Source organism: Zingiber officinale, chromosome 6A (assembly GCF_018446385.1).
Source record: "Zingiber officinale cultivar Zhangliang chromosome 6A, Zo_v1.1, whole genome shotgun sequence".
NCBI classification, from domain to species: domain Eukaryota; kingdom Viridiplantae; phylum Streptophyta; class Magnoliopsida; order Zingiberales; family Zingiberaceae; genus Zingiber; species Zingiber officinale.
The window spans coordinates 8,926,353-8,949,672 of NC_055997.1; the positions used below are offsets into that span (position 1 = coordinate 8,926,353).

Genomic DNA, 23,320 nt, shown 5'->3' on the forward strand with positions numbered 1-23,320 from the left:
TCGTCGGTATAACTGTGTTCTTTTTAATACTTAACTGTAATACTTGTACTCTTGTCGAGCTTATAGTTGTTGCCCACGGAAAGCGATCAAGGATCGCGGGCCTTCGAGTAGGAGTCGTCACAGGCTCCGAACGAAGTAAAAATCCCTTGTCTCTCTGTGTCATTTTATTCCGCTGCATTAACTCTTACGTTTTACGATTCCGATAATTGAACGATTATAGCCACGAGCGCTATTCACCCCCCCCCCCCCTCTAGCGCGTCTCGATCAAACAATTGGTATCAGAGCGGGGTCACTTTGAACTGGTGCAACCACCATTCAAGCATTTTTCGTGGCTTTGTCGTGTGTATAGGGTAAAAATAAAACCTTACGCCTTTCGTTTTTTTTCCCTCCAAAATTATTTTCGAAAAATTCATTATCATCCTTTTCACGGCTTATTAGTATTGATAAAATATTGAATTTGGCAAAATTTGAAATAATATCTTTTAAAATATTTTTTTTATAATATTTTATTATTTTTTTTCGAAACTGGTGAACTTCTATTTCTATCCTTCCATACCGCACTGCTAATCCAGGATCAAGTCCTGGTACATTTTTTTTGCTATTTTTTTTGTGGGCAAGGTTCTTTTAAATGGCCCTCCAAGAAGGCTTTAGCACTTTTCGCCCCCTGCTCTTCTCCGGCGAAGACTTTACCTATTGGAAGAACCGGATGATCTACCATCTCAAGACGCAAGTCGAGATGTGGATCATCATCCAGACCGGTCTCGAGCTACCACTTGACGGCGCTGGAGAACTCGTTTCATGCACTAACTGGGATACCAGCATAAGAAAGAAGGTCGAAGCTGATGCCAAAGCAACCTGTATGCTGCAATGCGGGTTGACAAAAGAAGAACTGAATAGAGTCGGACCATTTTCAAGTGCGAAGGAGCTGTGGAACAAACTAATCGAGCTGCACGAGGGCACGCCAGACGCTAAAGTAAGTAAGCGTGATTTAATTTTAAATAAATTATATAATATTAAAATGCAGGAAGGTGAGACGGCGAACCAGCTTCACGCACGCATCCGGGACCTACTCAACGGGCTTCATGCGATCGGCCAAAAAGTGGAAAACCGAGACGTAATAAGGTACGCGCTAAGTGCTTTTCCGAGGAACACTTTGTGGGCATCCATGGTGGATGCTTACAAAGTTTCCAAGGATTTATCCTCAATAAAACTAGATGAATTGTTTTCTGAATTAGAATTGCATGAGCAGACTAATGCACGCCCGGTCGAGAAAGGTGTTGCTTTGGTTGCAGGTACTAGCAGAACACGTGAACCGACGTCAAGGCGCAAATCTAAAATATCAGAGGACGAAGACGATGAATCAGACGTAGAAGACGAAGACGAAGTTATTTCCAAGTTGATAAAACTCGTACGGAAGATGTGCAAGTCGAAGAAGGCAACTCAAATGAACACAAAGGACAGATCAGATGTCACCTGCTACGGCTGTAACCAAAAAGGTCACTACAAGCCAGATTGCCCAAACAAGAAGAAAAGAAGAAAGGCATTGAAAGCAACCTGGTCCGAGTCGTCAGACGAATCCGAGACTGACAAGGAAGAAGAACCAACGAGCTTTCTCGCATTACCGGCGCAGGCTAACTTAATTGACGAAATCGAGTCCGAACTCGAGTCCGAAGTCAGAAACAGAGTCCGAGCGAAGCCACGGATCCGCATCCGTTTCCGAAGGCCCGATCCCCACTGTAAGTTCTTTTCTCGCCGAAACTCAAATAGATGACTTAAGAAATTTAGTTCCTTATTTGCTTAAAAAATTGGCTAAATCCAACATCCGGGTTAAGTCGCTCCAAAAGGAAGTAATAGCCCTTAAGGAAGCGACTGACTCGAGTTCTTTAACTGAGTCAGTTCAACTCAAGTCCAACAACTTGAGGAAGAAAATTCCAATTTGAAAACTCAAATTAAAGAACTCAAGGATACGTTAGAACGCTTTACGTTGGGTTCCAAGAATTTGGATCTGATTCTTGGAAAACAGCGTGCCGTTTACAACAAATCCGGACTTGGATTCAAGCCCAAAACTAAATATAGATCATATCTGTCGTTGGTAAATAGAAATAAAAGGAACATAATTCAAGCATGGGTCCCCAAGTCCAACCTAGTTAATCAAATTGGACTTGGACAATATTGGGTCCCCAAGGATCAGGTCCACTACCTCGATAGACCATATCGAGGCTATGATCCAGGGGGAGCAAGAAGGAAAACAATTTTAATAAATTAAATTCAAAATTCATAAATCTAAAATTCACAATTAAATTAAAATTCAAAAATTAAAATTCGAAATTTAATTAAAATTCAAAATTCAAAATTTAATTAAAATTCAAAATTCGAAATTAAAATTCAAAAATTCAAAATTCAAATTACAAATTCAAAATTTGAATTCAAAATTAAATTCAAAATTTGATATTTAAAATTTAATAGAAGGAGGATCCAGAATAGCTGGCACTCCCAACTAAATTACCCGACTGGATAACCGAACTTAATCTACCCGAAATGGGTAAACAAGAGTAGACTACCCGGCAGGGTAATTAAGATTGGATAAAATAGGCTAGGTTTAACTTTACTAACAGTACTGGTGAAGTTTTTGGATGATAGTACGTTAGGGAAGCTTGGGCATCGCATGTCTAGGAAGATATGGCTTCGACCTGGTGCATTTGGCCAAGTGGAACTGACCGAAGCTACCCTTAAATGGATCCTAACTAGTTAGACCAAGTTTTAGTCTTAAGTTCAATGGGTAAGACTATTTGGAAAACTTCGAAGGCATGGTTACTTTAATGAGTTCCTTGTGACTCACCATAGCCCAGAAGTTTATCCAAAGAATGCTTACTTGTTGAACCCAAAGCTAAACCTGAATCTAACACAAATTTAAACCAACCACTTAAACTGAACCACAATTCATCTCACCACAATTATAGGATTACCTGATTGAAAATTTAGATCGGGTGAGATGACTAAGAAATTAAAACTAAAATTAACTTAAATCAAGTTAATTCAAAATTCATTTCAAAAATCTTTTAAAACTTTATTTAAAAATCATTTCAAAAATCTTTTAAAACTTTATTTAAAAATCATTTCAAAAATCTTTTGAAAATCAATTTCAAAATTATTTAAAAATCATTTCAAAAATCTTTTAAAACTTTATTTAAAAATCATTTCAAAAATCTTTTGAAAATCAATTTCAAAATTATTTAAAAATCATTTCAAAAATCTTTTGAAAATCAATTTCAAAATTATTTAAAAATCATTTCAAAAATCTTTTAAAACTTAATTTCAAAATCATTTCAAAAATCTTTTGAAAAACTTATTTAAAAATCCTTTGAAAATTCATTTCAAAAATCTTTTGAAAATTCTTTTCAAAATCTTTTAAAATTAATTCAATTACTGTCAAAATATTAATTTACAAGGATTTAAAAATATTTAATTATCAAATTCTGATTGCTAAAGTTAACTCTAATTAATTTTCAATAAATTCTCAAAAGTTTAGCATTTTCTCATTTGGAACTTAAATTTTCAATATTTTCAAATAATCTCATCTCAAACTCATTCATAAGCTGCACATGTTTGATAATCTAGAATGGATGAGCTGGAATTAGGATAATATTCTTCTTATACTTGTACTCTAAGACCCTAAGAATTTAATTTGACATTAATTAAGGGGGAATGAACAGAGTCATGCTAGTACTTTAAGGCTAAACAAATTCCTTTAGGGCTCTGATACCCAATCAAGTTAAATAATTTAATTTGATTCATGGTTGGACACCTAAACTCAAAGAAGTTATTAAGGCATTAACTTAAAATTTAAATTATCTATGCAACAATTCTTTTCAAACACCTTATGAATTGAGCTAAGTACTTCACCTAAATTTTTTTTAAGTCTGTGCTACCCTTTAGGGGGAGCTTAAATTAACTAGACTATTTCTCTCTTCTTAATTCTTTTTGATTTATGTCAAAGGGGGAGAGAAAAGTCTAAGTTAAGAAATCAAGAATGAAAGGGGGAGCATAAACTTTAAATTTTATTTATGCATTGATGCTTCCGTTAACTTTCATTATTTATTCCTTTATTTAAAAGTTATAGTTTACTTAACTTTGAACCAAGATTGCCATAATCAAAAGGGGAGATTGTTGGTGCGGTGAGCACCGATGATCGAACCCGAGTTTTGATTATGGCAAAGGGCCTCAAAGTTAAGGGGTGGTGTTATCTAACAAAGTTCATGGAGCTTGCGGGAAAATCCTAAGTGATACTTAGGCAAAAGTCCTAACTGCGGACAGTAAAACCCTAGGGGTGGTAACCCTAGGTCATAGGGGTGGTAACCCATGCGGGAAGTCTTGGCGAGTCGGCTTCAGGCAAAGTCCTAGGGGTGGTAACCCTAGGTGAAAAGTCCTGTGGCGAACCAGGTGAAAGTCTGGACTAGCCGGAAGCGGATGTCCAGCAGAAAGTCCGGAAGCATCGAGTGCAGTCAATCTGGAGGATCGTGCTGCAACAGTAAATCTCCGAGTGGAGTAGGTGAGGACGCGTTCCCCGTAGAGGGAACAAGAGGTCGGGTCGACCTAGGGTTCCCGGTTGGAAACCCGAAGTCAGACTTGGCCGGAGACTGTTAATACTTCATTTATAATATCATTGTTTTGTGCTAACTTTGTGCTGCAGGTAGTGTTTGGGACTAACGTATCTTGCAGTGCAAAGGAGCAACTTAAAGCCTCGGATGAACAGTCCAAGGCGCCCATGGAGCTTGAGGCGCCTCGGATCTGGTCAAGAAGCTGCTCAAGGCGCCTTGATGAACAATGGAAGGCGCCTTGAAGATGAAGGCGCCCGGTGAATAGTGGAAGGCGCCTTGAGTCTGTGATAAGATTCACCAGTTCGCTCCTCATCTCCTCGGCTGACTCGCCTTGGTGAACAGTGAAGGCGCCTTGAACACCCTTTATAAGGGGTTTCGACTAGCGCTCCGATAACAACTTTCAAGTGATCTTACTGCTACAAGCTGCTCTTCCGAAGTGCTGTTGCGAGACATCGACGACCCGGAGCTCAATCTTCAGATTACGATATTGTCGTCGGTATAACTGTGTTCTTTTTAATACTTAACTGTAATACTTGTACTCTTGTCGAGCTTATAGTTGTTGCCCACGGAAAGCGATCAAGGATCGCGGGCCTTCGAGTAGGAGTCGTCACAGGCTCCGAACGAAGTAAAAATCCCTTGTCTCTCTGTGTCATTTTATTCCGCTGCATTAACTCTTACGTTTTACGATTCCGATAATTGAACGATTATAGCCACGAGCGCTATTCACCCCCCCTCTAGCGCGTCTCGATCCAACACATGTATGATTCTCCTTCATGTGCCTTCTGTTTGTATTTTTGTTATGTTAAAAAATAACATTTTATTCAACATGTTTCTAAGGTATTCATTGAAGGAACTATGCGGGTTCTTTGCTCGAAAGAACCCTCTTGACCGATATTGGTCTATCTTTGCTTCAGAGTATGTAGCGGTCGTTATTGGCTTACCTTCATACGGCAAGCATGTGTCGACCGATATTGGCCTATCTTCGTTCGACATGCATGTATCGACCGATATTGGCCTACCTTCGTTCGGCAGGCATGTATCGACCGATATTGGTCTATCTTTGCTTTGGAGTGTGCGTCGTTCGTTATTAACTTACCTTCATACGGTAAGCATGTATCGACCGATATTGGCCTACCTTCGCTCGGCAAGCAGGTATCGACCGATATTGGCCTACCTTCGTTCGGCAGGCATGTATGGACCGATATTGGTCTATCTTTGCTTTGGAGTGTGCATTGGTCGTTATTAACTTACCTTCATACGGCAAGCATGTATCGACTGATATTGGCCTACCTCCTTTGACTCTTTTCTTCCTTTTCTTTCCTCATCTGAAGACCCACAAAACCTAACCCATATCACTAGCCTTTCCTTCAAGTCTAGTCGAAGGAGGTGTAGACGACTGACTAGACAGAAGTATGATCTTATTTTTTCCTACCCGTGACTCTGCTCCTGATTTTGAAATGACCTCACAGATTTTGTGTACCACTGTCTTAATAGATTAAGTGTGGCCATACTGTAAGCCTTTTTCTCCTTTAAATAGGGCTACAACCTTCTCTTCACCCACAACCTCCCTCAGTTCTTTTTCTTCCTTGCCACTTTTTGTTGCTAAGGCCATGGTCGTGGATCCTCCTTTTTGGAGGCAACTTTTGTTGGACCAGGTGAGATCTATATATGAGTTTATCGGGATTTTTGCTTCGGCTACTTCAGAGGTTCAAGGGATCGTCTTAAGAGAGGAAACTTCACAGTTCAAATCTTCTATCCAAAGATGCAAGTGCTCTAAAGGACCCAAGAAACTTCAGAGAAATTTTTACTACTTATAGGGGGGCAGCCAAATGACCCTTGGGTGTTGTGTGAAGGGCACAACACATGTTACCCTTGGGTTGAATTTGACTGCTCCACTCGCTGAGCTCACATGACTTGAGAGGGGAAGTGGTATTTACTTTTCCATCATGGAATGAATCAATGTTCCCCTGTCTTGTTGCCCTTGAGCATTTTTGTTTTTTGTTGCTTTCTTCGTCCAGGGCAAAATATTGCCTCTTATGTGCCTTGGTAAGTTCGGACGAAGTGAGCTATTTCCATCTCCGCTCCATGGTAAGTTTGAATCCAGTGGTGATTGAAATTTTCTGCGTGCTCCAAGAGTGTATGCTTGTAATATTTGTTTTCTATTTGAGGTTTATTGTTCCTGAGGGGAATGTAATATTGTGTATCTGATCAGATCATACATGTAAAGACCAACTTTTGTCTCAGATGCTTTGTTCTTGTTACTAAATCTTCTGTTATTTACCAGATGTTGTGTTGCACTCATCATTTCTTCGGGTATTTTATGTGCTATTCATCATGGCTAACACTATCTTACCTGTTGGCATGGTTCGGTATTTCTACATCAACGGATGCTATTCCTTAGACTGAAACATTCATACCCGCAATTATCTCTGTAAACATAAAGTTATTTCAACAAATACTAACTTTATGTTTCGTACGCCCAAATTAAAATTTATCCTTCTTCCTAAAATATTACCCTTAAAATATTTTTGTCTTAAGTTCTGCCCCTTTCTATTTCATTAGGCCCAGTCGATCACGTTTCCTTTCGAGGTTTCTGAACTGGTGATTGGCTCTCCTTCGGGTGAGAGAATGTTCAAGGCACTACCAACCCCATCGCGATCCAATTCGTCACGTCTGATATAAACGCCCCTCTGACACATGCCTTTTCTGATCACCACGTCACATAGGCCTTTCGCCTTTCTTTTGCGATCCTCAGCGTCTGCTGAGCTACCAACGTCCTAATCTGACGACCGTCTTGCGTTTTTCAAACCCTAAACCTTTCGTCTCCTCTTTAAACCTCGTCCTTCCTTTTTCCTTCTCTAGAGCTTTTTTCCTGTTGCTGTCTTCAACCAGTCCTCGTGCTCGCCGTTTCACGACGATCCCCTTTCTTGTCTTCAGTAAGTAATCCATTACTGCTCTAGCCCATACCTTTGTCCATGGCTGAAGAAGCAATTGCTCCTTAGTATGTCCATATGTCTTCTATCTTTGATAAGAATGCTAGATTATCCATCCGTCGTCAATATGAAATTCCTAAGGAATATAAAATCATACTCCCAGCACCGACTGATCGACCTCATCACCCCCCTGATAACTGCGTGACTTTTTTCAGGGATCAGTTGATAGGGGGCTTAAGGTTCCCTATTCCTCCTTTCTTAATTGAAATAAGTCGATATTTTGATATTCCTTTGCAACAATTTGCTCCAAATGCCTTTCGTTATCTATGCGACACTTATATGTTGTTTCGTCTACGAGATATTCCCCCTACTCCTCAAAATTTCTTCATGTTTTCCTACCCCAAGCTTTCGGAACCTGGTGTCTTCTTATTCCAATCGAGAACTAAAATGGTCCTTTTTGGAGATATGCCATCGTCTCTCAAAGCCTGGAAATCTCGTTTTTTCTTTTTAAAGTTTCCGGGACCTATTCCTTGGTCTCATGCTTGGAAGTCTTTCTTGCCTCCCTTACCCGATGTTAGAGAGTTTCATCTCCTTCCTACTTTTCTTATTTATTGTGAGAAGTTATTAGGTCACCGGCTCTCGATCCCTAAATGGTTGAAGGTCGAGCTTTTATACCTATTTGGTTTAAGCCCCGTCAAACCTGATACTCACATTTCCTTAGGTAACGTCTTGTTCTTTTCTTTTTGCTTATAACTGCCTAAATTGTTTCTCTGTTCTATACAATGGAGAGTTTCTATGATGCTTTGATTGATGAAGAAATACGCGTGGAAGAAGAATTGCTTCGCGCCAAGGAGGCCGAATTTCTGGCCGCTATCGCCCCTCCACCTTTAATTGAAGAGCCGACTCCCTTAGCCGAAATACCTAGCTCTTCTGGGCTTCATGAGACTCCAGGAGGCTCTTCTAGGGATCCTGCTCCTGCTATTACGTCTTTCGCAGCTGTCACTGTCTCCCCATCTGCCTCTATTCCTCTTATTGAGCTTACATCTCCTTGTAGTTCTGATAAACCTCTAACTGAGATTTCTGTGGGCAAGCGTCCGGGACGCAAGCTGACCAGGGCTCCTCCTCCAAAAAGGAGGCTCATTCTTACTGCTGATGAACTTGCTTCAGAAGATTTTGTGTCAACTGACCTTCTTTCCGATGAGCCCACATTAGCAGAACTTTATCCTTCCTTGAATTTTCCTGGCTCTCCTTTTCCTAAAACTAGTACTTCTGGCGACGTTTCTTTTACTTTTCCTCTGTCTATTCTGACTTCAGGATCTCTACCCTCTTCGCCTTCTTCTTACTTGGTTTTTGCTCCACCGTCTATCCCTACTTCTTCCTTCTCAACTGGCTCTTCTACCATTCCTGTTCTCCCCATATTACTGGGGGGTTCTTTCGCTAGTTCCTGGGATGAGGTGCGTCCCCTCTTTGAGGGGCTTTCCGTTCCTGAAGCGATTGACCGCTTTTCTAATAAAGAGAATAAGGTATGTTTACATACTTCTGCTTTCTGTTTATGAAGTATCGTCTTACGGTTTTGAATATACTCCCAGCGGTGGCTAGAAAACATGGGTTTCTCCCGACTATTGCATAATCTGTACACTGAGAACGAGAAATTGAAATCAGAGAACAAGGGGTTGCAACAGCAGGTTATTGAATTGTCTTCTGCCGAGTTTTCTGCTGCCGCCAAGAAGCAATTTGAAATTCAAATTGAGAACCTTGAAGCCCGATTCAAATTAGTTACAGACCTCAATCAAGAGCTAACCTCAAAACTTGGCGAACTAAAAGAGAATTATGAAGCAGAATTGGCTGAGAAACTTAAAGCCTTACAGCTGAAAGAGGAGGAGGTAGCTTCTTTGACCACCTCCCTTGATTCGGCTAAAGCCGAGGCTTCTGCCAGAACAGATGAATTAAAATCCTCTCAGATGGCGCTGGTAGTCTACAGAGGGGGCGAGGACGTTCGTTATAAGGAACGAGCCACCGCCATGATCGAGTCTACTGAGTTCAACCGGCCGATTGTGAGATCCATCTTGTCTGCTTTTACGGCAGGGGCCAAAGGAGCGATTCGACAATTGGAAGAGGAGGGCTACTTAGCACGCGTTCCTCCTCTCAATTTCCTGAACCGCCGCAGACTCATTGAAGAAAGACCTCCTGATTTGTACCCCAAACTAGTTCTAACTCATTCTCCAGTGGTTGTAGAGAAGGGGAATTAAGGTTTTACAAACTTACGTGAATCTGAATAGTCTCTTTTGATTGCTGATCTTATTCAAATTTTTAGAAAATTTGTCGGTTTCATGTACGTGTACTAAATGCTACTTAGCTTGTTAGTGTCCAATTTTTCCCTATGACCCATTCTTCAATGACCCGGTCGATATATGTATAAACATTGGTAAGTACCGTCCGATATTTCGGAGATACCCCCAATTATCCTCATTCTTTACTGACCCGGTCGACTTATGTATAAACATTGGTAAGTACCGTCCGATATTTCGGAGATACCCCCAATTATCCTCATTCTTTACTGACCCGGTCGACTTAGGTATAATCATTGGTAGGTATCGTTCGATATTTCGAAGATACCCCCAATTATCGGTCGATTTATTAAGATGGTTCAATTTAACCAGGTTGTTTTCATTAATCAATATTTGAGGCTTTGACCCGTGCTTTAAACCTATTAATTTTTGTTTTTATCTCATCAAGTTTCTTCAAAAATTATTTCTAGGGAAATTTTACGTTTTTTCCGAGGTAGTTTATTTGACTTTATCTCTTTCCCTTTATTCTATGATATTATTACCTTTTATGACGCTTGACATTCTGAGCACCTTTTATTTCCCTTTCGTATCTTATGTTTAGAGGTTTTAGCATAGGACTAGAAAAGGGACAAGGGTTTACGGAATCTTATTCTGCTTCCCTCCGTCCATCTTTTCGCTTCTCAATTCCTCTTCTTTCGACCTTCTCTCTTCATGGCGGTTTCTTCTCCGGCATGGTTCCTCTCTTGCTCTTCCGACCTCACAGATACAGAAGAAGTAGACTTACAGGCAACCTATGGTTTTCCCTCTTACATTGTCCGCCCTGCTCCCCATGAGGGTCCTCACCTTCCTCCCTTAGACTGTATCTCCATCTTCAGGGACCAAGTCCTGCAAGGTTTCAGATTTCCTCTTCACTCCTTTTTTTGTTAGGTTAGCCGTTATTTTGCTATCCCGTTAAACCAGTTTGTCCCTCAATCCTTTTCCATTCTAGTGGGTTTCATTGGAGTATCCAAACTGTTAGATTTCCCACTATCTCCTCGTCTTTTCCATCATTTCTTTATCCCTCGTCGGGTAGATGTTGGTATTTTTAAGTTTCAGTCTCGTCCCAAAGCCATTCTATTTAATCGTATTCCCCCTGAAGGTGAATGGTATAAAAAAATTTTCTATATGCGTCTACCTTCTCCCCCTCCTTTTCCTATTCAATGGATACATGATCTGCCCTCGCTTCCTGACACTCAAGGTCTTCTCAATGATCCTTCTGTGGCCTCTGCCTTGCCTAAACTGCGGGGAGCGAAATTCAGTTTACCGCATCTAATTGAAGAGGGCTTAATATTTCCCTTTGGGATAGGCAACATTAATACTCCTTTGGATAGTTCCTTTGGTGAGTATAATTATTTTACTTCGCCTTTGCTGATTAATATATCTCTATAACCATGATGTTTATACTCTGTTTTTCAGCCGACGCTATTCTTCTGGCTCTTATGTACAGGAATTCTGCTATGACCAAGTCCTTTATCAATAATCTTGGAGAACAATGGTTACTGGCTCGCCAATCTGATCCCAATCCCTCTATCTTGGGCTTGCTTTCTGAAGAAGAACAACAAGCAGAGGGTGTCGCACTCATGGAAGAGGAAGAAGAAGAGCCTTTTGTCACTTTAGTTAAAAAGCCAAATCTTACCAAGGATTCTCCCTTTGGTGATTTCTTTGGTACCTTTGTACAAACTCCTCTTGTTCCGGCGCCTATTTCTTTTGAAAGAGGTAAAGCACCGATGACTCCCACCAATATCATCTCCAATCCTGCTCTTCGAATGATGAGGCCTGGTCTGCTTATCTCTTCTTCTTCTACTGTTTCAGCTTCTCCTGCTCCTGCTTCTGAGATGGCTGCTATCTCTCCTGTGCCTTCTACATCCTTGGCATTGGCCTTGCCTCCCTTGGCTTATAGGCCTCGAGCGAAACGAACACCTTGCCGGAGATCTTCTCCCATTGTCAGCCCTTCAACCGCTAGTGTTTCCACAATTGTAACAACCCCTCCTGCACTACTACCTTCTGTTCCCTCTAGCTCCCACTCTGCTCCTCCTGCTTTTACTATCCCTTTTCCTCAGATTGCCTCCTCTTCTTCTCCATCTCTGGCTTCCTCTCATCCCCCTCCTTTATTTAGAGTGGCTGCGGGCTTACCTTCTCAATTGGGACATCCTTCTAATCCTCCTGGCTATGGCACTTTGCAACTGCAAGGTTTATTGGCTGAATCTTGGTCGCAAGGTTATGAACAATTACGAGGCCTTAGTCTCCCACATCGAGCGGATTGCCATAGTCGTCAGGCAGTGGCTGTAAGTATTCCTAGTTATGTGTTTATTAGCTTTGTAACTTTATCTCTAACTGACATTATCCTTTTATTTAGTTTCTAGCCAAAAGTCTGCATATCGATCAGCTACTCACAACTAAAGATCATGAGAACACTAAATTGAAAGCTCAATTGGAAACATTGAGGGTCGCGTCTCCTTCTTCCGCTAGCGACCCGACTCAATTGCAGGAGAAGGTGGCCTTGCAGGATCAACAGTTGGGGATCCTAAAACAAGAGTTGGAAGAATGCGAGCAACTATTAAAAGACAAAGAGCTGGCTAGAAAAACCTTAGAATTACAGGTGGATCGTCTGCATTCCGGTCTTCGTTTGGAGATCGCTCTAAAAGAGAAAGCTCTCTTAGATGCTTCTCAGAAAAGTCTTATCTTAGAGAAAGTAAAGAAGCTTCATAATGCCTGTCTTTCTGACCAAGCTCAGGACCTGGCTTCTTATGATTTCACTATTCTACAGGAACAAGAGCTGAGGAAAGCTCAAGATAACGAATTATCACTGCTCCAGAAGGAATTGGAACAGCTAAGATCGGAGAAAGATGTTTTAAAAGAACAAAACACAAAGCTGCAAGCTGATTTCCAGAATTATAAGGAGCAGGAAAAGGGTCGGTGGGAAGAATGGCGGCAAGTTTACTTACAGTCCCCGGCATTTGCCCGGGAATTTGTTCGCAGGATAGTGGGTGCGCTAAATCATTCCGTATCGGGAGTTCTACGACAGTTAAAAGAGGGTGGATATCTACCCAAAGAACCTCCCCTATCTTTCATAAATCGCCGCAGGCTTAATGAAGAACTACCCTCAGATTTGAAAGGCCCTTTTCCTAATGTCTAAGGAAATTATTCATAAAAACTTGTAAAGTAAGAACTGACAGTGGAAAAAGTGCATTTGATACTGATTAATTAAGTACTTGCAAGGTGTAAGAAAAACTTTAACACTTACTTGCTTCTCTTTTATGCTAGTTCAAGAATACCCCTTCCTGACATGCTTTTGATTGCTAAGTATAAACTTTATTGGAAAAATCCCTTGTTCATCTTTCAGAGTTAAACCTTATCTTGATGGATTCTTCCTTAAGTAACATCCGGTATGCTTTGTATCTCCCCGAGGATGAATGATCTTAGTTGAGACTGGATACAGAATTGTATTATTGATCTTCAGGTTAAGTATAATATCCCAACCGGATTTTGAATAAAGACTTTCATATATCTGAGCTCCCATATAGAATCCCTTCTCAATTCCTGCTTAATTAGGCTTCGAAGCCCGGAGATTCCCTGATTAATTATACCTTGTGTTAGTTCGAAATCTCTGATTTCATCCGTGAAATCTTGCCTGATGTATTTCATAGAATTTCCCTATCGACTTTGGTTTATAGTCTCCGAGTCTTCCTATGAAAGCCCGACCGGATTACTTCATAGAATCTTCCCGATCGACTTTGGTTTATAGTCTCCGAGTCTTCCTATGAAAACCCGACCGGGTTACTTCATAGGATTTTCTCGATCGACTTTGGTTTATAGTCTCCGAGTCTTCCTATGAAAACCCAACCGAGTTACTTCATAGGATTTTCTCGATCGACTTTGCTTTGTCTCAGTTTATAGTCTCCGGTTTTTCCTATGAAGGCCTGCCGGGTTACTTCATAGAATCTTCCCGATCGACTTTGCTTTGTCTCAGTTTATAGTCTCCGGTTTTTCCTATGAAGGCTTGCTGGGTTACTTCATAGAATCTTCCCGATCGACTTTGGTTTATAGTCTCCGAGTCTTCCTATGAAAACCCGACCGGGTTACTTCATAGGATTTTCTCGATCGACTTTGCTTTGTCTCAGTTTATAGTCTCCGGTTTTTCCTATGAAGGCCTGCCGGGTTACTTCATAGAATCTTCCCGATCGACTTTGGTTTATAGTATCCGAGTCTTCCTATGAAGGCCCGACCGGGTTACTCCATAGGATTTTCTCGATCGACTTTGGTTTATAGTCTCCGAGTCTTCCTATGAAAACCCGACCGGGTTACTTCATAGGATTTTCTCGATCGACTTTGGTTTATAGTCTCCGAGTCTTCCTATGAAAACCCGACCGGGTTACTTCATAGGATTTTCTCGATTGACTTTACTTTGTCTCAGTTTATAGTCTCCGGTTTTTCCTATGAAGGCCTGCCGGGTTACTTCATAGAATCTTCCCGATCGACTTTGCTTTGTCTCAGTTTATAGTCTCCGATTTTTCCTATGAAGGCCTGCCGGGTTACTTCATAGAATCTTCCCGATCGACTTTGGTTTATAGTCTCCGAGTCTTCCTATGAAAACCCGACCGGGTTACTTCATAGGATTTTCTCGATCGACTTTGCTTTATCTCAGTTTATAGTCTCCGGTTTTTCCTATGAAGGCCTGCCGGGTTACTTCATAGAATCTTCCCGATCGACTTTGGTTTATAGTCTCCGAGTCTTCCTATGAAGGCCCGACCGGGTTACTCCATAGGATTTTCTCGATCGACTTTGCTTTGTCTCAGTTTATAGTCTCCGGTTTTTCCTATGAAGGTCTGCCGGGTTACTTCATAGAATCTTCCCGATCGACTTTGGTTTATAGTCTCCGAGTATTCCTATGAATGCCCGACCAGGTTACTTCATAGGATTTTCTCGATCGACTTTGATCTGTACGAAAGTATAATACTTGGGCTAACCTCGTGTTGGCCTGTAATTCCTTGAGGGGAGCTGAATAGGCTTTTATGATTTCCCCTTATTTTACTGCTTGAAAAATAGAAAGGAGGCTTCTCCTGATATTTATCAATTTGTATGAACCATATTTATCTCCTGTGTCAATATTTATCTTGCTTGACTTTCATCAAAGAAACAAAGTACATAAACTGCAAGTATCTCAACTCGTCTGGGAATTCCAATAACTGTGAACATATTTAAAGTAATATGATCAAATCAAGCTCGATAGGGTTGCAAATGATTAGCGCTCCAAGGGCGTTCCAACATTCTTCCTTCGGCATCTTGGAGATAGTATGAGTCTGACGCGAGCTTTTCTATCACTTTATAAGGCCCTCCCCATTGTGGTGCCAACTTGCTGACATCTCCCACAGCCACAGGCTTAACTCGTTTCCATACCAAATCCCCTACTTGGAAGAATCTGGGGATGGCCCTTTTGTTATAATTCTGTCTCATCCTTTGTCGATATGATATAAGACGAGTAGCAGCTTTATCCCTTATTTCCTCGATTAAGTCCAGCTCCATAAGTCGTCGGTCTCTATTATCTTCATCATACAATTGTCTTCTGTCAGACTCTACTCCTACCTCAATGGGGATTACTGCTTCTCCTCCATAGACTAATTGGAAAGGAGTGATTCCTGTAGCTTCACGAGGCGTAGTACGATATGCCCAGAGAACACTGGGTAACTCGTCTACCCAGTTACCTCCAACATGATCTAGCTTAGTTTTTAGTCCTCTAATAATCTCCCTATTAGTTACTTCTGCTTGACCATTGCTCTGCGGGTAAGCTACAGAGGTGAAGGCCTGGGTAATCCCATAACTCTGACACCAGTCTAGGATTCTATCACCTTGAAACTGCCTTCTATTATCAGAGACCAACTTATGAGGAATGCCAAACCTACAGATTATATTTTTCCATAAGAATTTAATGACCGCGTCTTCTGTAATTCTAGCAAGTGGTTCTGTTTCCACCCATTTAGAGAAATAATCCACAGCCACCAGCAAGAACCTCCTCTGTGCAGCAGCCATAGGAAATGGACCCACTATGTCCATACCCCATTGATCAAAGGGACACGAAACTATAGAGGTTCTTAATAACTGGGTAAGGTGATGTAATATATTCTGATGCTTTTGACAAGAAATACAAGTTCTTACCAATTTAGCGGCATCTTCTTGTAGAGTAGGCCAGAAATATCCCGCTAGGAGGATTTTACGAGCCAAAGATCTTCCTCCTATATGACTACCACAAGAGCCCTGATGCACCTCCTGTAAAATAAATTGTGTGTCTTCTGTGCCTACACACTTGAACAAAGGTCTGGAAAAAGCTCTTTTATATAATTGCTCCCCCACCATAGTATATTGAGCAGCTCATTTCTTAAATACCCTGGCTTGTTCTGTATCTCTCGGAAGAAGACCTTGCTGTAAATATAATATAATTTGAGCTCGCCAATCACCTTGAATTTCTATATCAGTCTGTCTTTCAATACAGGAAATTAACAGGGTCTGTTCCACTGGTCGATCAAGACTCCATGGTACTACAGCAGAGGCTAGCTTAGCTAATTCATCTACCACTTGATTCTCTGATCGAGGAATTTTCTGTATGCTCACATCTTGAAATTGAGACTTCAACTTATCGAATGCCTCTGCATATAACTTAAGCCTGTCATTATTGATTTCAAAATTACCTGATAATTGTTGAGCTGCTAGCTGAGAATCAGAATATATAAGGACTCGAACTGCTCCTACATGCCGAGCAGCTTGTAAGCCAGCTATGAGAGCTTCATATTCAGCCTCATTGTTGGTGGCTCTATAATTTAATCTAATGGAGAGTTGAAGTCTGTCTTCTTTTGGGGATATAAGAAGAATACCAATCCCACTGCCTTGTCTAGTTGCAGAGCCATCCACATATATTTTCGAGGTATCTTCTTCTTCTGGGCCTTGAACCTCTATGATGAAATCTGCTAGAGCTTGTGCCTTGATGGCCGAGCGGGGTTGATATTGGATGTCATATTCCCCAAGCTCGGTCGTCCATTTGACTAATCGTCCTTGATCCTGTCCGAACCAGGGGTCAACAAACGCTGGGGACGTGGCGCTCCCTGCTGGATCCTCGGGTGCTCCGGCGAACCTGCAACAAAACCGAGCCGGGAGGGGTGTCCCGACGACGGCCCTCCGACGCTCAAGTCAGGCGAAGGAATAGATGAAAGTGGTTGCCGGATGAAGACTCGCGTACCTCCGGTTGAAGAAGTGGAGGCCTTATATAGACTTCTGAGGAGGCTGATGTACATATACCGAGGCACACACACGTGTCCTCAACCCATACCCAGTATGGGCTTGTCAGAGGAGCTTGCCTGACTCCTTACTGCTACAGTACGAGCACGTCTTTGATGGGACAGTGAGCACGTCTTTGATGGGACAGTGAGCACGTCTTTGATGGGACAGTGAGCGCATGTCCTAAGATCCTGCATATCATCTGCTGTCAGAAGATGTTTCTATCCTTGCCTTTTCTTACTCCCCGTCGATCGTCCGACCGGTTGGCAGTTTCCTCGCGTCCGGCCGATCGGGTGTTCTGATCCACGCGGGAGCTTCCTGGTCATGTGCTCTCGACTGTTCGCAGCGTTGATGTTTTATTCCTTCGGCCGAGCAGGCCTTCTGCTCGGCCTTTCCTACTGTTCATCATGAGCGTCGGAACCCCGACTCCGGCGGGGTGTATTGCTTCCGCTCGGAAGCTTCAGCTGGTCGTCGCCCTCCTTATCCGCTCGGCCAAGGCCTTTGGCCCTCCTCGCGGCGTTGACTGCTAAATGGGGTCCCCCATTCTTACTGCCGGATCAGTCCTGATGCTTCTGGGTTGAGCAATACCCGTCCGAGAGTGCTATTGGTTAAGACAATAATCTCATGTGCTAAGAAATATGGGCGCAACCTCCGAGCAGTCAATATCAGAGCATAAGCCAGTTTTTCTAGTGTAGTGTATCTACACTCCGCTCCTTTTAATAAATGACTAGAAAAATATACAGGTTGTTGCTCTTTTCCTTCCTGTCTGACTAATACAGAGCCTACGGCGTTTTCATTAGCCGACAAATACACCCACAAAGTCTCTCCTGCCATAGGTTTAGCCAACACAGGGAGGGTAGCTAAATAATCTTTCAACTCCTGAAAAGCCTTATCGCATTCTTCATTCCATTGAAACTTTGTAGCCTTTCTGAGTATTTTAAAGAAATGAAAACTGCGATCGGCTGATCCGGAAATAAATCTAGACAAGGCTGTGATTCAACCTGTCAATCTTTGAGCTTCTCTCAGGCTGCGGGGTGGCTCCATGCTCTGCAATGCCTTGACCTTGCTCGGGTTGGCCTCTATCCCCCGTTCGGACACCATATATCCCAGGAATTTTCCTCCCTTTGCGCCGAACAAGCATTTGCTTGGGTTCAACTTGAGCCCATACTGTCTTAATGTCTTGCAAGTCTCCTCTATATCCCTGTATAGATCAGCAGCTTGAAGAGACTTAATTAAGATGTCATCAACATATACTTCCATATTCCTACCAATCTGCTTCTGAAAGACCTTATTCATAAGCCTTTGATAGGTTGCTCCTGCATTCTTTAGTCCAAAGGGCATAACATTATAACAATAAGTGCCTTCGACGGTTATAAAACTAACCTTTTCTTGATCCTCATTGGCGAGCAAGACTTGATGATAACCTTGATATGCATCCAAGATGGAAATATATTCACATCTAGTAGTAGAATCAACTATTGATCAATGCGTAGTAGAGGATAGTAATCCTTCGGGCAAGCTTTGTTGAGATCTCGAAAGTCAATGCACACTCGCCATTTATTCCCAGGTTTAGAGACTAACACCACATTAGTCAACCAACTTGGAAATTGCACTTCCCTAATGTATCCGGCCTCCATAAGCTTGGTTATTTCTTCCTTGATAATCTGATTTTGCTCCATGCTGAAACTCCTCTTCCTTTGCATGACGGGGCGGGCATCCAGAAAGACATGCAAGGAATGTTCCATGACAGCAGGAGAAATGCCCGAAACTTCTTTGGGAGTCCAGGGAAATACATCATTATTCTTCTTCAAACATTGCACCAACTCAGCTTTAAGATCAGGATCGAGATCAGCTGCAACGTAGGTGGTAGCTTTTGGCCGCCCAGTCTGGATTTGAACTTCTCCTTTTCCTCATAAACCAGGACAGGCTGCTTTTCGCGAATGGCATTAACTTCCATTCTTTGAATCTTCCGAGCGGTGTTAGCCTCAGTCCGAATGATTTCTACGTAACATTTTCGGGCTGTCTTTTGATCACCCCGTACTTCTCCGACCTGATCCTCCACGGGAAACTTAATCTTCTGACAGAAAGTAGAAACGACCGCCCTGAACTCATTCAGGGCAGGCCGACCCAATATCACATTATAAGAAGATGGAGCATCTACTACCATAAAGTAGGATCTCCTGGTTCTCATCAGGGGGTCCTCTCCCAGAGAAATGGTCAATTTTATTTGACCCAAAGGTTGCACTTCATTGCCTGTGAATCCATACAGAGGAGTTGCAATCGGTTGAAGTTCACTGGGGTTAACTTGTAGCTGATCAAAAGCCTTTTTGAATATAATGTTGACTGAGCTGCCAGTGTCTATGAAGGTACGGGCGATGGCGTAGTTAGCTATCACAGCTTTGATGATTAATGCGTCATCATGAGGTATCTCTACCCCCTCAAGATCCTTGGGCCCGAAGCTTATTTCAGGACCGGCTGCTCGTTCCATGCTGCATCCTACTGCATGAATCTCCAACCTTCGGGCATGTGCTTTTCTGGCTCTGTTAGAATCCTCATCAGTGGGTCCGCCCGTAATCATGTTAATATTGCCTCGAGCAGCATTGTTTCTGTTCTCTTCCTGACGAGTCATTGTGGCTTCGGAAGGTGCTTTATCTGCTACTTGGCTGGTACCAGCTGGGACCGACATTGCTTCTTGCCGGGTTCCATCCGGGTGATATTCCGGTTTGAGTGGACTTTGCTGCCTGGGGCATTATTGCCGGTAATAGTTCTGCTTCTGATAGCGCTCTTTATTGACTCTTCTATTTCTCAAAACAAAACAGTCATCAGAGTGATGACTGCTAGTTTTATGATAAGTACACCATCTCCTCGGTGCCTCCGGCTGCATCTCTACATGCTGTACAGCTTGTGGACGATAATCTGGTTGTCGATGAGGTGGATGAGTAGTTCTAGGTCCTCTTGGTGGGGGTACCGGGGTCGGAGCCTTCTCCTTCGCATGAGTAGGAGAAGAGGGAACACCTTCTTTCCTACGAGCGGCTTGGGCTTCTTCTACGTTAATGAACTCAGTGGCACGTTCAATCAGGGAATCAAAATTAACAGGAGGATTTCTTACCAGATCTTTAAAGAAATCATTATCATTTAGGCCCTGAGAGAAATCACTTACTAATATTTCAGTAGTAGCATTAGGTACATCTATAGCTACTTGATTGAACCTTTTAATATATGCCCGGATGGATTCTTGAGACGTCTGCTTAATTGAAAATAGGCTCCACGGGGTCTTATGATACCTTTTGTTGCTGGAGAAATGATGTAGAAAGACTTTCTTGAAATCTTTAAATTTTCGAATAGACTTTTCAGGCAATCTCTTGAACCAGCGTTGCGCTGCTCCCCCAAGAGTAGTGAGAAACATCCGACACTTCACCCCATCGGAGAATTGTTGCAACAAGGCTACATTCTCAAATTTTAACAAGTGATCTTCCGGATCTGTGGTTCCGGTATATTCTCCAATTTGCAGATTCTGATATCGCTTAGGAAGTGGGTCATCTAATACACTTTGTGAAAATGGGGAGATGACCTTTTCTGGTGAACTATCACTAGTTATCATTTTAATCTTACGCTTCTCTCTGTCCGGCGCCTCACCAGAGGACTCTTGGAACACAGGCCTCTTACCCCCTGGATCCAAGGGAGTGCGAAGGAAAGCTCGTGGACGCCTGGTTGGAGAAACAGTAGCTGGAGGAAAATACAAAGGTTCTTCTTCTTCCATCTCCTTTCCTTTCCGATGCTCAGTAGTTGATATCGCCGGATGATGAGCCGTCGGCAAAGTGGCCCCAGTATGAGCTTACAGTTGTTGTTGCTGTTGTTGTAGGGCTTTCTGAACATGAGAATTAATGAGGAGATCCAAATCTTCGCGACTGATAGTAAGTAGGTTCGACTTCCCAGCCTCTTCCATCACGTAGTCTCAGATTCAGGCGAAGTTTCCCACAGACGGCGTCAAATTTGATCCTGTCTGAGAAGCTGACCGTGAAGGAGATCCGGAAGAAGGAGACCCACTGTAATGACGAAGAATAATGCCGGTGAAACCTCGACCCAAGAAACCCAAAGCGGATCGGAAGAAAACCCGAGTCACCGAAGGAAATCTGATAAGTAGGAAGAAATCCCCGTCCAAATAGGAGAAAGCCGAACCTTCAAGCTCTCGAGGCTCCCTGCGCACAAGAGACCAACCAACACTATCGTCAGTGACCTAAGACCGGGGTGGGAATCCCTGGCTAGGCCCTCCGACGCTCAAGTTAGTGATCTCTCTTGATGCTGAGGAAAGAAGAAGAAAGAAGATGAACAGTAGCCCCATAATTAGAGATGTGAACTTACCCAGCCAACGGAGAGGATTCCCCCTTTTATACCACTTCATATAACCTCCGTAGTCCTGAAGTGGACCCCGGTTTGTTAGAGTTCGTTATGACATTAGCTGCGTACTTGGGGAAGATGATTTTTAAGGAATCTTTTTTGTACCCCAGATGTACCTTCTTTGTCGTTTAGCGCCTGTAAGACAAGCTGAAAGCATATTTCCCGCCAAAATATATATTCTCTATCATGAATTATTCTATTCGGTATATTCATGTATGATTCTCCTTCATGTGCCTTCTGTTTGTATTTTTGTTATGTTAAAAAATAACATTTTATTCAACATGTTTCTAAGGTACTATTCATTGAAGGAACTATGCGGGTTCTTTGCTCGAAAGAACCCTCTTGACCGATATTGGTCTATCTTTGCTTCAGAGTAGGTAGCGGTCGTAATTGGCTTACCTTCATACGGCAAGCATGTGTCGACCGATATTGGCCTATCTTCGTTCGGCATGCATGTATCGACCGATATTGGCCTACCTTCGTTCGGCAGGCATGTATCGACCGATATTGGTCTATCTTTGCTTTGGAGTGTGCGTCGGTCGTTATTAACTTACCTTCATACGGTAAGCATGTATCGACCGATATTGGCCTACATTCGCTCGGCAAGCAGGTATCGACCGATATTGGCCTACCTTCGTTCGGCAGGCATGTATCGACCGATATTGGTCTATCTTTGCTTTGGAGTGTGCATTGGTCGTTATTAACTTACCTTCATACGGCAAGCATGTATCGACCGATATTGGCCTACCTCCTTTGACTCTTTTCTTCCTTTTCTTTCCTCATCTGAAGACCCACAAAACCTAACCCATATCACTAAATATGATCAGTCTACTGATTATCCTTATCAGTTCACTGAACCATTATTTCTTTTGTTGACTTGATTCGAATATGATCGATTCTTATCTATTTGGATCGATCGACTAAACTATTATTTTCTATAGACCGAAGAGTATTTTCTGCATAATAGAGTTAGCATAATGATAGCAATAATAATTTTGCAAAATAGAGTTAGAATATATATTAATTTGGTAGTATATCAACCTAACTAGAAATCTCCGTTGGTTTCTTCAGTTGGATCAACATCTAAGGTTAACTCAATTGGGATGCATCCTCATTATATTTCAGAACGAAAGGTCTCTCTAGGGCTTACTTTACTTACCCGCTAAACATCTGATCCAACTGACTTATTTGGATTTCTTCTTCTGTTTAGTGTCTGATCGACTTGATCCATTAAGACTTTCCTACAATATCCACTGAAGCACAATAGTCATCTAAAATAGTATTAGAAACAATATACTTTGGTCAACTAAATATGCATGGTCGATCGAAAACCTTTTTGGTTATACTTTCTTATAGTTCACTGCTCTAAAACTTCTCACTAGCTAGATCAGTTTTGACCTATAAGAACTTCTCTCTTTGTCTAGGTTAACCTTGACCTATCAAAACTTCTACCTTTACCTAGGTCAACTTTAACCAGTCAGGACTTCTACCTTTGCCTAGGTCAACCTTAATTTGTCAGAGCTTCTACCCTTGTCAATTATCCGATCAATATTGATTAGACTGAACTTTTTCCTTGTGAGCATCCCGATCAACTTTGACCTATTTGACTTTTTTCCTTTTCCTAGATCAATCTTGACCTATCAGGAATTCTAATTGACTTCTTTAATCTTGACTAGATCTCATTAAACATATTGTCAAATAAACATCTAAATCTTAGAAGTTGATTGTACAAATATTTTCTTCCAGTGGGATGACAAACTTGAGACGTTGGTTGTTGGATGGTGTGATGGTATTTTTT

The 23,320-nt window shown here is 42.0% G+C and overlaps 1 protein-coding gene across 1 annotated transcript in view; it reads left to right on the forward strand.

Moving 5' to 3' along the window:
• Positions 1–9,135: 9,135 nt before the first annotated feature.
• The window catches only part of LOC121994593 (putative RING-H2 finger protein ATL21B), a 38,249-nt gene continuing 24,064 nt past the window's right edge, over positions 9,136–23,320 (forward strand). The window contains exon 1 of the mRNA XM_042548576.1: positions 9,136–9,599. Within this exon, the coding sequence (XP_042404510.1) occupies positions 9,136–9,599 (464 nt within the window). The remainder of the gene's footprint in view (positions 9,600–23,320) is intronic.